Source organism: Babylonia areolata, chromosome 4, assembly GCF_041734735.1.
Source record: "Babylonia areolata isolate BAREFJ2019XMU chromosome 4, ASM4173473v1, whole genome shotgun sequence".
NCBI lineage: Eukaryota > Metazoa > Mollusca > Gastropoda > Neogastropoda > Buccinidae > Babylonia > Babylonia areolata.
The window spans coordinates 10,297,443-10,315,778 of NC_134879.1; the positions used below are offsets into that span (position 1 = coordinate 10,297,443).

The 18,336-nt window shown below is 46.0% G+C and overlaps 1 protein-coding gene across 1 annotated transcript in view; it reads left to right on the top strand.

Moving 5' to 3' along the window:
• The window catches only part of LOC143280847 (cytoplasmic FMR1-interacting protein 2-like), an 82,593-nt gene extending 71,721 nt beyond the window's left edge, over positions 1 to 10,872 (top strand). Inside the window, exon 29 of the mRNA XM_076585565.1 lies at positions 1,085 to 10,872. Within this exon, the coding sequence (XP_076441680.1) occupies positions 1,085 to 1,246 (162 nt within the window). The 3' untranslated portion in view covers positions 1,247 to 10,872. The remainder of the gene's footprint in view (positions 1 to 1,084) is intronic.
• The last annotated feature ends 7,464 nt before the right edge of the window (positions 10,873 to 18,336 follow it).

Below are 18,336 nucleotides of genomic sequence, written 5' to 3' on the forward strand. Positions count from 1 at the left end.
TAGTGTTGTTTACAGAACCTGGAGTAGCGTTGTTTACAGAGTAGTGTTGTTTACAGAACCTGGAGAAGCGTTGTTTACAAAGTAGTGTTGTTTACAGAACCTGGTGTTAGTGTTGTTTACAAAGTAGTGTTGTTTAGAGAACCTGGAGTAGCATTGTTTACAGAGTAGTGTTGTTTACAGAGTAGCGTTGTTTACAGAACTTGGAGTAGTGTTGTTTACAGAACCTGGAGTAGCGTTGTTTACAAAGTAGTGTTGTTTACAGAACCTGGAGTAGCGTTGTTTACAAAGTAGTGTTGTTTACAGAACCTGGAGTAGCGTTGTTTACAGAGTAGTGTTGTTTACAGAACCTGGAGAAGCGTTGTTTACAAAGTAATGTTGTTTACAGAACCTGGAGTAGCGTTGTTTACAAAGTAGTGTTGTTTACAGAACCTGGAGTAGCATTGTTTACAGAGTAGTGTTGTTTACAGAACCTGGAGAAGCGTTGTTTACAAAGTAGTGTTGTTTACAGAACCTGGAGTAGCGTTGTTCACAGAACCTGGAGTAGCGTTGTTTACAGAGTAGCGTTGTTTACAGAACCTGGAGTAGCGTTTACAGAACCTGGAGTAGCGTTGTTTACAGAACCTGAGACAAAGGGCCCTGAGTGTCCGCTGACTGATAGTGATATCGGCTTATTTCAGCCCAATTGCCCAGATGAGCAGGATAATTCTGTGACCTGTTAAACAGCATGACCACACACACAACACACACAAGGAACTGGTAGAAAAACAGAAAATGCAAAAAAAAAAAAAAAAAAAATTAGCCATGTGAAGAGCACAGGAGCAGAAAGGAAGATGGCTGCCGGAAAAAGAGGGAAGTGAGGTTATCTACTAACAGGAGGTAATTAGCTGCACCTACTTTCATTTTCTCCACATAAGCAGGTAGTAGTTTGCACAGGTCAGGAACCAGACCCCCTGCGGGAATCTGCACTAGAGGGTCATGATACGTACGTTACATTAAATGTAATTTAGGCAGAAATTTTCCTTTGTATTCCTGTTCATCTTTTTAAACTACTCCTTGCTGAACTGGGTTGTCTCGTTTTCCACAGAGCCTGAAGAAGGTGGTGGACAGAATCCGCAAGTTCCAGATGCTCAACACCCAGATCTTCTCCATCCTCAACAACTACACAGACGGCGGCAGTGCCACTCCGGTGGAACAGATCCGCTGCTTTGCCCCGCCCGTCCACCCCTCAGTCACCACCAACGTCTGAATCGGTGGATCTGATCATCAACAACTGTGTGACAGCCAGAGGCGTGTGTTGGGTGGTCATCTGTCATCTTGACGGCTGCTCCTCACAGAGCGACAGACATTGTCAGTGGTGCTGTAGATCAGACTAAAAGCAGAATCTGTTGTGTGCTGACACAGAGGTGCATGCAAGCTGAACTGTTAGTGAGTAGTTGTAAGAGCCCTTGGGTGAGCCTTCCCTGTTGTTCTGGCTGCACTTTGAAGGTTCATCCAAACATTTTTTGTTGTTTTATTCTGACTTTGTTTCTTCTGTACACTCCAGTCTTCCAGGTCAGCTTTGTTGTGTATACAAATAAATTCTTTGATAAAAAAAAAATCTTCACATTCAAACTCAGGAAAACAAATTAACACATTACACATTCACTACACCTTGAAATTTTGCACATTTATAATGTAAGAAAGGAACCACTTGACAGCATTCCTCACTGTTTATACCCCCATTGTTTTTAAACAGTATAGTTTTATTTTCTAGTCTTTTAGCAGACTTTGGTGTAACCTGTCCCAGTTAGTGAAGTGATACAGTGATCTTGGGAGATCTTTGAGTGTTTGTGAACTGGAACCCGGGACCAACAAGGAAGCTTTTGGGGTTTTGTGCACAGAAATATTTTATTTTTAGATTTGATGGCAGTTTCTTCGTATCCGAAGATCACTGGGAAGAAGGTCTAGTCCGGGTGAGGCAAGCCTTCTGGTGGCTGTACAGGCCAATCCTGGACTTGCATTGCCGGGAACAGCTGGCGCACGTGAAGGTTGGCTGGTCGCTGGAGGGGTGAACTTGAGACGATGCCTACCTTTCTCCGCTCGCGTTTTTCCCTGGCTGTCTGTGTCCTTTCCTTTTCAAATTTCCTGACAGCTTTCCTGGTGGAAGTTTTCCAGGCAGATCTGTTTGCTGCCAGTGTCTCCCAGCTGTGGTGGTCAGTTTCGCTACGTGACATCTGCTGCTTCAGTTGGGTCCTTGTAGCGTCTGCACGGAGCTCCAACGCTGATTTATACCGTGAGATACAGACAGATACGCAGAAGGGCAGACACACGCAGAGGTTGACTGAGAGAGAGACCAGCACAGGAGCATGAAGGAAACAAGCAACAAAGCCAAAAACAACAACAGTTCCTTTATGAAAAAAGGGCATTGTTTTCACCTGCCAGTGAGGCCTGCTTCCCAGTATTTTGTTCTGTGGGTGCTGTGCCCAGACCTCATGTCTTGTGATGGTGAGGGGCGGTTCTTTGTGTACAAGGATGTGAGGCTAGTTAAGAGTCCACTGCTGCACCAGCCCTGTGGCAGTGTGTGGGGGTGGAGACTTGTGATGTACGGTCTTGGAGGGAATGTTCACTTTTTTTTTTTTTACTCTGCTGTGGTTTGTGTGTTTGTGTTTGTGTGTGTGTGTGTGTGTGTGTGTTTGTGTGTGTGTGTGTGTGTGTGTGTGTGTGTGTGTGTGTGTGTGTGTGTTTTTGTGTGTGTGTGTGTGTGTGTGTGTGTGTTTGTGTGTGTGTTTGTGTGTGTGTGTGTTTGTGTGTGTGTGTGTTTGTGTGTGTGTTTGTGTGTGTGTGTGTGTGTGTGTGTTTGTGTGTGTGTGTGTGTGTGTGTGTTTCTTCTTTTGAGGGAAGCATCCTTCCATGAGATACAAGCTCAAGGACACAGGATGTACAACGTCTAATTATCATACTGAATTCTATATGGCATGGTAAATAGTCTTGGTCACTGTTGAAGTGTCTTCTTCTGTGTGATAAAGGAAACTGAAACGCTGCATCATTTTGGAACAGGTAGTTAACCTTTTCAGTGTATTTTGCTGATGTTGAGTCAGATTACACAAGGATACCACTTAAAATAGAATGCCATTATTTCTTTTATGTAATTTTGCACAAACATGTTCATACGTGGACATGCACACACATATACAAACATGCACACACGTCTCAAGTGAAGTCAAAGAACATCATTTACCCCATGAGGCAGACACTGTTTTATTACTTTACAAAGCTTGCTGTATTCACAAACTTTAACTAAATCCTCAGCAGCTAAGGTACTGTTTGAGAAAGCAAATGATTGAATTGTAATTACTGGTGTTTTTTTTTCCTATTAAATGTATTGTTGCAAATATTCTGCATATGCATTCAGACTGTTTTATTATTAATGTTATTACGATTCATGAAGTATATAAATGTTTATGTGCATACACCAATAAGCTTATGTCAGTTTATATTCCAGAGTGATGAAAAACAACCTTGTATGTATTGATTTGTTAATATTTGCTGTTGACTGTCATGCCTGGTAATGATCAGAATAACAAATAGAATGTGATCACTCCTTGACATTGTTATCATATATTTTTCTTAATATTTACCATACAGCCATTTAAAACCGTACTGCCTTCTTGTTCAGTGTAGGGAAAGGGATGAAAAATATCCGAGTTGGCTGCTGATGGTTTCTGTAGTTAACTGAGTTCCAAAGGAATGCTATTTGCAGTAAGTTTCTCACAAGGATGATAATAATGAACTCCCCTTAATTTACTGTGGTGTTCCTGGTCACTGATGCTTTACAACACCACCACTTTACAGATGAGTAAGTGTGGAAATAAACAGCAACAACAACCAAACACAAACAAAAAACAACCGCAAGCAAACAAACAAAAAGCACATGTTTTAACAGTGGCTGAATGCTATTGATTTTGCTTTTAAATTGTCTTTTTTTTTTAATACCACTGGTTGCGCATTATATATTTTAGTGCTTATTCTTGTTATTCTAGCTTCATATTTTACGTCTGGATTTAGCACTTAATATTTTGACATTGCTATTGTAGTCCAGTTGATAGGTAAATTTTGAAGCATGTTCATGTTTTGCATTCAGACAAGAACAGGAAAGGTTTGTTGCGATCTTCACAACCATTATTTTCATGTGTATTTTGATTTTTGTGTTTAATATAAAAACATGGAAATTATGTAAGAGAATGTGTTTGGGTTTTTTTTTTTTGTAATCAGTGTCTTAGAAAGAAATGTTGACCTTGACAGGAATGCTGTTGATGGCTGTTCAGCTGGAAGATTGTTGGGAGAATGGTAATGTTCCATTGATGGATGGATGTTTTTTTTGGTTCAGCTCAGCACAACTGTCTTCATGCCCTGTGGCTGTCACCAGAGATCCCCACTGCTGCCCGTCCTGTGCTGACTCCCCAGCTTTAACTCAGGACGACAAGTTTTCTCCCTTGCTTTTCCCCACAGACGGCCCATTTGTAATTTGGAAAAAATTACAAAAAATACAAAATACAGAGTAAGAAAATGAAACTTTCAGAACTGGTTTATTATGTGTTGAGCTATTACATATAAAAAAAAAAATCAAATTTCTCATCTTATTTTTACAGTTTTGCCATATGTAGAAAATACTGCCAATTTTTCACCCCGAATCACCATACCCATGCTCGCTTTCTGCATTAAATTCGCATTCTTCTTTATCATCATCCACCTCTTCAATGTCGACCCTTCAGTTTGTAGCATTTCAAGTACTTCGGCAACCCTAAAACGTTGCCGTCGCTGCCTTGTTCACTTCACAACATTTTGAGATGAGCCCGCTTTGCTAACAGGCTGGCACGCAAGCAGACGACCGGTCAGTGACTTTGTCAGTGTGTGTGCGAGACGGGCCACACATGACAGGCTGGCCAATCATACCATTCGATTGTGGAGTGACCCAGAATAGCGCACTCTGCTTGGCTAATCACAAAATCACGTGTACAGCACGTGATGGATTTTTATTTCTTGAAAATGCTTTTCCATTCCGTCGTCTGAAACCAAATACATTTTATGTAGGAATGCTCATGCATTCCTTCGTCCGGAGAGAGGTAACCCTTCTCCTTCAGCTGTGTTTGAACCATTCTGTGCTGTGCCTCCCTGGGTCTTCCCCACACTGTTTGGCGCTGTCTGTAATGATGGCATGGAGACTGTGATGTTGAAGACTGTGTTGTTACTTTCTGTTATTTCTTTCTGCTGATGATGCAAGAGACAGATGTTTTGAAGTCTTCCCTTGTTATTGTGTGATTTATTGTAGTTCATGAGACCAGAACTGTGGTAAAAGGTTTTCCTAATTGTTACTTATTACTTGTTGATGTCAGTGATTTGAAAAGAGAAATTGTTTCTGAAATGTCTGTATTTGCTGCTGTGGGGTTTAACTTAGTGATGCAAAAGATGTATACTGTTGTTTTTTTACATAAGTCTTTCCTTGTTACTGTGTGTGATTTGGTGCAGTTAAGGGGGTGACTGGCACTGTTGTTTATGCATTACTGCTCTTTGTGTTGTTGTTTTTTTTTTAAATCTATTTATCCGTTTTTCATTGGCTTGTTTCATCGTCTTTATGGAACAGAAAAAGAAAAGTTTTGTTTAATTTAGGGTTCTTCTTTGTTTGTTTTCTTTTTTGTCTTGTTGCAATGCTTTCTGAAAATTCCATTTTGGTAATTTCTTCTTTCCTGCAGATTTTTACTCACTCCCCCCCCCCCTGCCTCCCAACACCCCCCCCCACCCCTCCCTCCATTATCTGTACCATCTCTGTAGCATTACTCCCATCCACTCATTCCAAGCCCCCCATACACAGCCACAGCCAGGTGTGTCTGTCACAGCCCCAGCATCGGCAGTCCACAGGGAACCATTGATGACTGGTCATCAGGGTCACAGCCCCAGCATCGGCAGTCCACAGGGAACCATTGATGACTGGTCATCAGGGTCACAACCCCAGCATCGGCAGTCCACAGGGAACCATTGATGACTGGTCATCAGGGTCACAGCCCCAGCATCGGCAGTCCACAGGGAACCATTGATGACTGGTCATCAGGGTCACAGCCCCAGCATCGGCAGTCCACAGGGAACCATTGATGACTGGTCATCAGGGTCACAGCCCCAGCATCGGCAGTCCACAGGGAACCATTGATGACTGGTCATCAGGGTCACAGCCCCAGCATCGGCAGTCCACAGGGAACCATTGATGACTGGTCATCAGGGTCACAGCCCCAGCATCGGCAGTCCACAGGGAACCATTGATGACTGGTCATCAGGGTCACAGCCCCAGCATCGGCAGTCCACAGGGAACCATTGATGACTGGTCATCAGGGTCACAGCCCCAGCATCGGCAGTCCACACGGAACCATTGATGACTGGTCATCAGGGTCACAGCCCCAGCATCGGCAGTCCACAGGGAACCATCGATGACTGGTCATCAGGGTCACAGCCCCAGCATCGGCAGTCCACATGGAACCATTGATGACTGGTCATCAGGGTCACAGCCCCAGTATCGGCAGTCCACAGGGAACCATTGATGACTGGTCATCAGGGTCACAGCCCCAGCATCGGCAGTCCACAGGGAACCATTGATGACTGGTCATCAGGGTCACAGCCCCAGCATCGGCAGTCCACAGGGAACCATTGATGACTGGTCATCAGGGTCACAGCCCCAGCATCGGCAGTCCACACGGAACCACCGATGACTGGTCATCAGGGTCACAGCCCCAGCATCGGCAGTCCACACGGAACCATTGATGACTGGTCATCAGGGTCACAGCCCCAGCATCGGCAGTCCACACGGAACCATTGATGACTGGTCATCAGGGGGCCACACACAACAGGAGATTCTTCACTGCTGCTGAGTCACTTCACTGGTGTTCAGTAGCGCCTGTTCTGATTTAAGGTACTTAGGACACCGCCTACTAAGCCCCCTACTGACAACAGTAATCACTTAAGTCATGGAGCCAGGCCGAGCGAGCGTCCCCCCAGAGTGGAGACCACCACCACGTCCCTCCGACAGTCCCCCGTTTAATCTACCAACACTGGAGACCTTGACATGAATCACCCCAAGCACGGAAGTGGAGGGGGGTCAAAACTCACCATGAGAGCAGGGCATCAAAGGCCACAGAATTTGGCACTTTTTTTTTTTTTTTTTTTTTTTTGATGATGATGAAGGAGGACCTTTTTTTTTTTCATTTTATTTTTGTCTTCTTTTCCTTTTCCTTCTGTCACGTCCTTTGGCTTTGAGTCTAACAATCTGCTTGTTTTAAAGGGAACTTGTGCAGCAGTTCATGGTGTGTTAACTGGCAGGCTGATTCCTGATAGATGACTGAATATTGTTTTGGACACATTCCAGCTTGTTACTTTGATGAATGTATCTGTGATGAAATTCTGAATCCCTTTTTTGTAAATAAGTACTGCAAGAAATGTTTAACTGGGTCAGTTTTTAACTGTTACATTTTAATCTAAATGGATCAACAAATTTTTTTAACACATCTGTGATGAAATACGTGTGCAGTCGTATTCCGTCAGTAATGCAGACAGCTGAAATAGGAGTCAGCTTGTAAAGCAGGTTAAGGTACAAAACCTGTGGTTGCTTTGAGTGTGCACACTTTTGGTTGCAACACAGTAATTTCCCTTGCTGATATTGCTTCGCTTCAGAAGTTGAATGTTTTTACGCACAGTTTGGTCAACTTTCAGTAAGAAAATGTCTTGAAAACAACCTTTGTCGAATGAGGAGATTCCTTATCTGCTGGATTTTGACAGTTCTGCTGACAAGGATTCTGATGATTCTTTTTTCACCCCCCAAGAAAATGAAAATAGCAGGCAGTAACGGTGACAAAGAAGATGGTGCAGAAGATTTTGTCAGTGCCAGATGTTGCTGTTGTTGTGGGCACAAGTCAGCATGAGCATGGCATGGTCAGGGGTGGACGACACTCATGTCCTGCTCAGGATTTGGGCAGTTTTGCACGATGTTGGCTAAAAACCATTCATGCACAAAACTTATAAACAGCACAGTGAAACTCGACATCATTTTTTCATTATTGTACACAAGATCTGGTGATGACAGCGTGGGCTCCATTCAGGCATGCAGTGCAGGTTTTTTTTTTTTACAGCTGGTGGTTTTCTTTCAGTGTGTTGGCAGCAGGCTAAGGCTGGGGGGGCAGGTCAGTCTGAGGCAGGGTCACTCACTACAGCGTTAAAGAAGCTGACATCTGTTCTAAAAATGTTTTGTCTTTCATTCAGCTGACACTTCTTAATTGTTTCTTGAGAGACTTGTTCATAACCTGGGCCACAGTTATATCAGTGCAATGAAGAATATGTGACATTTTGACCTGCTGTGTCTGTAAAGCAGGCTTCACCTTCCTAGGCAGTGACTTAGGTGCAGTGAATATGATTTCACTGCCCTGGTAGCTGCTAAAGGCTATGGGAATTTTAAACTTGAAAATGTTAATGTCTGCAATGATAGTGACTTAGACTGGTTGATGACGGGCGCAATAGCCGAATGGTTAAAGCGTTGGACTGTCAATCTGAGGGTCCCGGGTTCGAATCACGGTGACGGCGCCTGGTGGGTAAAGGGTGGAGATTTTTATGATCTCCCAGGTCAACATATGTGCAGACCTGCTAGTGCCTGAACCCCCTTCATGTGTATATGCAAGCAGAAGATCAAATACACACGTTAAAGATCCTGTAATCCATGTCAGCGTTCGGTGGGTTATGGAAACAAGAACATACCCAGCATGCACACCCCCGAAAACGGAGTATGGCTGCCTACATGGCGGGGTAAAAACGGTCATACACGTAAAAGCCCACTCGTGTGCATACGAGTGAACGCAGAAGAAGAAGAAGAAGACTGGTTGATGACGAAGAAAGGGAAATAGTCTGCATCACTTCTTTCATTAAAAGTGCATCATGAGGACAAGAACTACTTTATAAAGGAGTTATCTCTTTTAAGGGGGGACACGGCAGTGCAAAAGAGACCAAAATGATTTTTTCATAATTTGGGTTTTTGATGGATTTTGATTCTTGAACATCTCTTCTATCATATGCAAACGTTTTTCCACTGTAAAGATGTCTTTAACAATGAAAAAATTGCCCATAAAGATTGCTTGCTGAATCACGAAAGTGTTTATTAATTTTTTTGTTGTTGTTCAATTTCGACGCAAGTCGTCAAGTTTCTGGCCTTGACAACATGCTTTGGACTTGCGCAACGATAAGTAAACCTACAACCATGAGACTTTGCATGATTGTTTTATAACATGTTATTGAAGTTTTGTCACGAGTATGTTTGAAAATATTCTCTGGGTTTTAATTTATAGCAGTTCCCATCTTTTTACCCATTGTAAATTTTGATGATTTCGCAATACCCAAAATTTCAAAAATTCATAAAAAAGTACAATAATTGAAGAATCAACACAGTCTCACGTGAAAATGACGACAATGTCATTGTGTATCAAGTCCACATAACAAAAAGTGTTTGAATGCACCACATGCACCACAAACCCAATTTCTTTGATACATTGTTTGGTGGCCATTTTGATTTGTTTCCATTGCAACAGGATATTCACAGAAATCTAAGAACACTTTTTTTGTGATCCACAAGTGATGATAGACCTAGTAGACAAAAAAAAAAAGAGAGAGATATAGTCGGAGAGAAAAAAAAGTCGTTATTTGACTGTAGTGTCTGGCCTTAAATCTACAGCTGCACCTTTGCTAACTGAATAATGCGTTCAGAATGGTTAGAATTATCCTGTAGATTGCTCTTGCTGTTTTCTTTATTTCAGGCCATTTCTGTGACTTCTGTTGTTGGTTTGGGTTTTTTTTTGCTTTTATTTTCCTCTCTCTGCTGTAGACACCTACAAATACTTGAAATAGTGTATGATTGATTCAGTTTATGCAGTGATTTGATAACAGATAATTTTGAACAAGAATTGTGGCTGTTTTTTTTTTTTTTTAATCTCTTTGTGTTTACTTTAGTTGGGTTTATGTGGCATATTGATGTATATCTTGCATGGATATGTATATCAGACATGATGTGTACTAATACAGAGCCATGCATGCAATTTATTAAGAAAATGCATTGGTATTTTTGAGCAGCATGTTTGTGATGTATCGGTGAAGTGTTTGCATGCTAACAACTCCTCTTTCAGTTCAGAACTAATTCCACTTTTTGTTCGTCAGTACTTAATACAAGTGATTGCTCATGTCTACAGATAATTCTTTCAAATTTTTGTACATACGTTCCTGTTCATGTAACATACACACTTCTGAATGATTTTACAACCTATTTTACTCGACTTCTGAGCACAATTATTTGCATCTATATAAAACATTTTAATGAATGGGTTTTTTTTTAACCTTTTTTTGCACAACTTTCGAACACAATTATTTTTATGTTTAAAGACATTTTGATGGTATTTTATAGCCTGTTTTGTACAGCTTCTGAACAATTATTTGCATGTTTGTAAAACATTTTGATTGAAGGTAACTAACATTCCAGCTTGTATATTAGTTGCCTCCATCTTAGCTTGAAGATCTGTTATACTGCATTTTAGTGCCTTTGAATCCACCAAGGAGAGGATGTACATAATTTGTAATGTGCTTCCAAAGCCAAAATATATATTTATGTAAGTGACATTATATATTTTCTATCTGTCTTTACATCCATATTTTTAGCTGTTAAGCAGTTGCACTTGAAGAACTACTAAAATGGTGCTATACTCAATTTGTGTATATTCCAACATCTAGTTTTAGAATGTATACTTGTTATTAAAAACAAAAACAAAAATCGCTGCTGTATTCTGTGTATTTTGAAATAAAAGACCTGGTTGTTTGAATGACTTATACTGTGTTATAAAAGTGTGTGTGCTGCTGTTTTCCACATGATTGTGGTGTGTGCATAGTATTTATTCAAATCAAGTTTCCTGGACACATGGCATTGCAGTAGTCTTTGATTTTGCATCTTTCCACTCTTGAAGGATAGCAGCTCTGGCAGATACGTCTGCCATTGAAATGTTGATTATGAGGCTGATGACGAGTCTTTACATCAGTAATGATCACGTCTGTCTGTCTGTCTGTCTGTCCATCTTTGACTGTTGGTCTGTCTGTCCGTCTGTCTGTCTTTCCAAGGACACAAGGGAAGAAAGAAGGGACTGTTCTTACATTGAAACCACAGCAACGGCCTTGTTTGGTTTTGCATGGTATCGCATGTTCATTGTCCTAAGCTCTATATTTTCTGTTCACATGGGTTTGGTCATTTCAGACTTTAAGATAAAGTGAACTGCTGTACTTTGCATTTATTTCTTCAATCACCAGAAAAAGTATCAAAAGGAAACAAAGAGATGTGTGGGAGGAGAGACAGAGGAGAGGGGAACAAAGAGAGGTGTGGGGGGAGAGACAGAGGAGAGGGGAACAAAGAGAGGTGTCGGGAGAGAGATAAGGGAGAGGGGAACAAAGAGAGGTGTCGGGGGAGAGACAAGGGAGAGGAGAACAAAGAGAGGTGTTGGGGGAGAGACAGAGGAGAGGGGAACAAAGAGAGGTGTGTGGGGGAGAGACAGAGGAGAGGGGAACAAAGAGAGGTGTGGGGGGAGAGACAAAGGAGAGGGGAACAAAGAGAGGTGTGTGGGTGTGGGGGGGGGGGAGACAGAGGAGAGAGGAACAAAGAGAGGTGTGGGGGGGGGGGGAGAGGCAAGGGAGAGGGGAACAAAGAGAGGTGTGTGTGTGGGGGGGAGACAGAGGAGAGGGGAACAAAGAGAGGTGTGGGGAGAGAGACAAGGGAAAGGGAACAAAGAGAGGTGTCGGGAGAGACAAGGGAGAGGGGAACAAAGAGAGGTGTGTGTGTGGGAGGGGGGGGGCGGGGGAGACAGAGGAGAGGGGAACACAGAGAGGTGTCGGGGGAGAGACAGAGGAGAGGGGAACAAAGAGAGGTGTGGGGGGGAGAGACAGAGGAGAGGGGAACAAAGAGAGGTGTGGGGGGAGAGACAGAGGAGAGGGGAACAAAGAGAGGTGTGTGGGGGGAGAGACAGAGGAGAGGGGAACAAAGAGAGGTGTGGGGGCAGAGACAGAGAAGAGGGGAACAAAGAGAGGTGTGGGGGGAGAGACAGAGAAGAGGGGAACAAAGAGAGGTGTCGGGGGAGAGACAGAGGAGAGGGGAACAAAGAGAGGTGTGGGGGAGAGAGACAGAGGAGAGAGGAACAAAGAGAGGTGTGGGGGGAGAGACAGAGGAGAGGGAACAAAGAGAGGTGTGGGGGAGAGAGACAGAGGAGAGGGGAACAAAGAGAGGTGTGGGGGAGAGAGACAGAGGAGAGGGGAACAAAGAGAGGTGTGGGGGGAGAGACAGAGGAGAGGGGAACAAAGAGAGGTGTGGGGGGGAGAGACAGAGGAGAGGGAACAAAGAGAGGTGTGGGGGGAGAGACAGAGGAGAGGGGAACAAAGAGAGGTGTGGGGGGGGGAGAGACAGAGGAGAGGGGAACAAAGAGAGGTGTGGGGGGGGAGAGACAGAGAGAGGGGAACAAAGAGAGGTGTGTGTGGGGGGGAGAGACAGAGGAGAGGGGAACAAAGAGAGGTGTGGGGGAGAGACAGAGGAGAGGGGAACAAAGAGAGGTGTGGGGGGGAGAGACAGAGGAGAGGGGAACAAAGAGAGGTGTGGGGGGAGAGACAGAGGAGAGGGGAACAAAGAGAGGTGGGGGGGGGAGAGACAGAGGAGAGGGGAACAAAGAGAGGTGTGGGGGGGAGAGACAGAGGAGAGGGGAACAAAGAGAGGTGTGGGGGGGGAGAGACAGAGGAGAGGGGAACAAAGAGAGGTGTGGGGGGGAGAGACAGAGGAGAGGGGAACAAAGAGAGGTGTGGGGGGGAGAGACAGAGGAGAGGGGAACAAAGAGAGGTGGGGGGGGAGAGACAGAGGAGAGGGGAACAAAGAGAGGTGTGGGGGGGAGAGACAGAGGAGAGGGGAACAAAGAGAGGTGGGGGGGGGAGAGACAGAGGAGAGGGGAACAAAGAGAGGTGTGGGGGGGGAGAGACAGAGGAGAGGGGAACAAAGAGAGGTGGGGGGGGGGAGACAGAGGAGAGGGGAACAAAGAGAGGTGTGGGGGGGAGAGACAGAGGAGAGGGGAACAAAGAGAGGTGGGGGGGGAGAGACAGAGGAGAGGGGAACAAAGAGAGGTGTGGGGGGGAGAGACAGAGGAGAGGGGAACAAAGAGAGGTGGGGGGGGGGAGAGACAGAGGAGAGGGGAACAAAGAGAGGTGTGGGGGGGAGAGACAGAGGAGAGGGGAACAAAGAGAGGTGGGGGGGGGAGAGACAAGGGAGAGGGGAACAAAGAGAGGTGGGGGAGAGAGACAAGGGAGAGGGGAACAAAGAGAGGTGTGGGGGGGAGAGACAAGGGAGAGGGGAACAAAGAGAGGTGGGGGGGGAGACAGAGGAGAGGGGAACAAAGAGAGGTGTGGGGGAGAGACGAGGAGAGGGGAACAAAGAGAGGTGTGGGGGGGAGAGACAAGGAGAGGGGAACAAAGAGAGGGTGTGTGTGTGTGGGGGGGAGACAAGGGAGAGGGGAACAAAGAGAGGTGGGGGGGGAGAGACAGAGGAGAGGGGAACAAAGAGAGGTGGGGGGGGGGAGAGACAAGGGAGAGGGGAACAAAGAGAGTGTGGGGGGAGAGACAGAGGAGAGGGGAACAAAGAGAGGTGTGGGGAGAGAGACAAGGGAGAGGGGAACAAAGAGAGGTGTGTGTGTGTGGGTGGAGGAGACAGAGGAGAGAGGAACAAAGAGAGGTGTGTGGGGGAGAGAGACAGAGGAGAGGGGAACAAAGAGAGGTGTGGGGAGAGAGAGAGGAGAGGGGAAACAAAGAGAGGTGTGGGGGGGGACAGAGGAGAGGGGAACAAAGAGAGGTGTGGGGGGGGGACAGAGGAGAGAGGAACAAAGAGAGGTGTGGGACAGAGGAGAGAGGAACAAAGAGAGGTGTGGGGGGGGGGACAGAGGAGAGAGGAACAAAGAGAGGTGTGTGTGTGGGGGGGGGGGGGACAGAGGAGAGAGGAACAAAGAGAGGTGTGGGGGGGGGGACAGAGGAGAGGGGAACAAAGAGAGGTGTGGGGGGAGAGACAGAGGAGAGGGGACAAAGAGAGGTGTCGGGGGAGAGACAGAGGAGAGGGGAACAAAGAGAGGTGTGGGGGGGAGGGGGAGACAGAGGAGAGGGGAACAAAGAGAGGTGTGGGGGGGGAGACAGAGGAGAGGGGAACAAAGAGAGGTGGGGGGGCGGGGGAGACAGAGGAGAGGGGAACAAAGAGAGGTGTGGGGGGAGAGACAGAGGAGAGGGGAACAAAGAGAGGTGGGGAGGGGGGAGAGACAAGGGAGAGGGGAACAAAGAGAGTGTGGGGGGAGAGACAGAGGAGAGGGGAACAAAGAGAGGTGTGGGGAGAGAGACAAGGGAGAGGGGAACAAAGAGAGGTGTGTGTGTGTGGGTGGAGGAGACAGAGGAGAGAGGAACAAAGAGAGGTGTGGGGAGAGAGACAGAGGAGAGGGGAACAAAGAGAGGTGTGGGGAGAGAGAGAGGAGAGGGGAACAAAGAGAGGTGTGGGGGGAGAGACAAGGGAGAGGGGAACAAAGAGAGGTGTCGGGGGAGAGACAGAGGAGAGGGGAACAAAGAGAGGTGGGGGGGGGAGACAGAGGAGAGGGGAACAAAGAGAGGTGGGGGGGGGGAGACAGAGGAGAGGGGAACAAAGAGAGGTGTGGGGGGAGAGACAAGGGAGAGGGGAACAAAGAGAGGTGTGGGGGGAGAGACAGAGGAGAGGGGAACAAAGAGAGGTGTGTGTGTGGGGGGAGACAGAGGAGAGGGGAACAAAGAGAGGTGTGGGGAGAGACAAGGGAGAGGGGAACAAAGAGAGGTGTGGGGAGAGACAAGGGAGAGGGGAACAAAGAGAGGTGTCGGGAGAGAGACAGAGGAGAGGGGAACAAAGAGAGGTGTGGGGGGAGAGACAAGGGAGAGGGGAACAAAGAGAGGTGTCGGGGGAGAGACAAGGGAGAGGGGAACAAAGAGAGGTGTGGGGGGAGAGACAAGGGAGAGGGGAACAAAGAGAGGTGTCGGGAGAGAGAGACAGAGGAGAGGGGAACAAAGAGAGGTGTGGGGGGGAGAGACAAGGGAGAGGGGAACAAAGAGAGGTGTGTGTGGGGGGGAGAGACAGAGGAGAGGGGAACAAAGAGAGGTGTCGGGGGAGAGACAAGGGAGAGGGGAACAAAGAGAGGTGTCGGTGGAGAGACAGAGGAGAGGGGAACAAAGAGAGGTGTGGGGGGAGAGACAGAGGAGAGGGGAACAAAGAGAGGTGTGGGGGGGGGGAGACAGAGGAGAGAGGAACAAAGAGAAGTGTGGGGGGAGAGACAGAGGAGAGGGGAACAAAGAGAGGTGTGGGGGGGAGAGACAAGGGAGAGGGAGGGAACAAAGAGAGGTGTGGGGGGAGAGACAAGGGAGAGGGGAACAAAGAGAGGTGTGGGGAGAGAGACAGAGGAGAGGGGAACGAGAGGGGAAAGAGAGGGGAAAGGCCAGACACATGAATATGATAGTAAACGACCTGCTGGGCTGCGTGATAGTTAACTGTTTCAGAAGAGGAAGTGTTGAATAATAATGATAATGGGTATTCACTATTTCTTCTACCTGTTTAGCACAGGGCCCAGAGCACTAACAATTAACATCAATATTGAGGGGGGGGTGGGGGGGGGGGCGGGAATGGTTACAATTAACCCCTTCACCGCCAGTCAATTTAGAGTACAAAATTCCCTTGTGGTATAAACAGACAAGACAGTGGCTAAGAATAGCCGGGGATTCCCCCTTCGATGTATATAAACTATGGCCTATCCATTAATTTAACTCTTTCCATACGAACGGCGAAAGAGACGACGTTAACAGCGTTTCTCCCCAATTACCACCATCAAAATATTACAAGCGGAAGGCTCTTACACTGAAGAGGTGAATGTCGACAAAGAATACCACAATTCTGACGACGGAAGCTAAAGGTTGGGTCATTCAGACACCCACTGGACATCCGAGGGGTCTGTGTAGAGGAGAAGAGAGGACTGGCCGTACTGAGTGAGTTAAAGTTCATGGATGACAGACCAATGAATCGTACACCTTTCAGTGACATGGGTTCTCTACCACGCCTGTGCATAAATGCGAGCTTGGCGGTGAAAGGGTTAACAACACAAGGCACTATAACCAGGACTTACAAACAAGACAAATGGAACGTGCCATTGACAAACAGACAGACACACACTGATGTGGTGCAACATGCAGGGGGTCTGTCTGTACACTGATGCCTCCATCCCTTGGACTATCTGACTGTTGGGATCATTCTCTTCTCCCTCGGCTCGCTTTGATGCATGTGGGTCGGTTTTCTTTTTGGTTTTTTGTTGTTGTTTTTTTCTTTTATAAAGGAAGAATTTGTTGAACATTTACTATGAAACTCTCAGATAAAGGCTTCAAGCTGACATACTGTATACTGTGCATGTGTGTGTGTGTGTTTGAGGCTTCAAGCTGACATACTGTGTACTGGGTATGTGTGTGTGTGTGTGTGTGTGTGTGTGTGTGTGTGTGTGTGTGTGTGTGTGTGTTTAATAAGGCTTCAAGCTGACCTACTGTATACTGTGCATGTGTGTGTGTTGTTGTACTCTTTTTTTTTTTTTCTTTTTTTTCTCAAGGCCTGACTAAGCGCGTTGGGTTACGCTGCTGGTCAGGCATCTGCTTGGCAGATGTGGTGTAGCGTATATGGATTTGTCCGAACGCAGTGACGCCTCCTTGAGCTACTGAAACTGAAACTGAAACTCTTCTCCCTCTCACTTTGCCTGTCTCTGTTATAAACCCTCCATCCCCGAAAATGGAGTGTGTCTGCCCATAAGGCAAGATAAAAATGGACATGCACATAAAAGCCCATTTGTTTGTATGAGTGAATGTTGGAGTCGCAGCCCATGAATGAAGAAGAAGATTCCTCTCCCCTCTCTCTGTATCTCTGTTTCTCGGCCCAACACTCGGCTTATATCACAGATTGACATAAGTTTACATTTGGGCCAACAGCAAAGTGAGAGCTGTATTATCAATGGTTTCTCCAGTCCATGGGAAACCATTTACAGCTTAGTCTTTTGTGAAGGACTATGACTCTCAAACTAGGAGGCAAAATTGCACTGGTTCTTAGTGCTGCAGCCTTGTGGGGTAGTTGGCCTTTGGGAACCATCCCAACGCTGACTGTCCTACAACCCTCTTGGCCGAGAGAGTGGGGATGTAACTTGGGCAAGACACTCTCTACAATAATCAAATTCTAGCCCAAATAGTCGGAACAGCAGTTGCCTCCTCTGCTGTTCTGATGGTCATAGTCGGACACGACTGACTATCATACCTCTGTTTCAGAATTTTCCTGTCACCCTTCACTTTCTCTTTCTTCCTGTGTCACACTGCCTGTCTTTTGCTAAGTCTCTACTTTGTCTGCTTTGTCCTTAGATCATCATTTGTACATCCTTGTGATGTGTGTGTGTGTGTGTGTGTGTGTGTGTTGTGGTGTGTGTATGTGTGTGTGTTTGTGTGTGTGTGTGTGTGTGTGTGTGTTGTGGTGTGTGTGTGTGTGTGTGTGTGTGTGTGTGTGTGTATGTGTGTGTGTGTGACAAGCAGCATTTCCCACGCCAATCCGTCCAGAATCCATCGCCGTTCACACATCCACACGAACGGGAGGCTCGTGCTATCGGGGGCTGTCACAGTTCCAATAATGGCATTCTAGTACTGCATTTTCAGTATCAGAAATGGATTAGCATGACTGGACAAACGCTGTGGCTTTTGAAAAAAACGGGGTAAGGAATTGGTGGGAACTCGTGACGCCATGCGGCCTGTCGAGGTGTAGTTCGCGCGTGTCACTCGAAACTCGTGTTTTCCTAGTTGCACGTGCAGCAATCTAGTACTGCAGAAAAGACGAGAAGTGCTTTGAGCTGTTCAACTTTGTGTTTTCTTTGAAACGCTGCTGTACCTGTTGAGGGCCAGACGTTCATTGTTGACGTGGGTTCGTGTTTCCTGTCCTGTCCAGATCATGTAGTAATCAAAGCAGTCTCTCCTGACAATAAACAAGTTTATCTCGTTTTTTTTGTTTTTTTTCAAAAGATACCACTTATCATCTTACAGCCACAACTACATCTTGGACATACACGATTTCGATGTTATTAGATAATTTTTTTTTTTTTTTTTACTGGAAACAGTCCTCTCTAAAATATTTAACTGGAACTCACGAAATACAAAGTACATGTCACATATGAACCACACAGCAGCAGCGAGTACAGCTTATTCCTT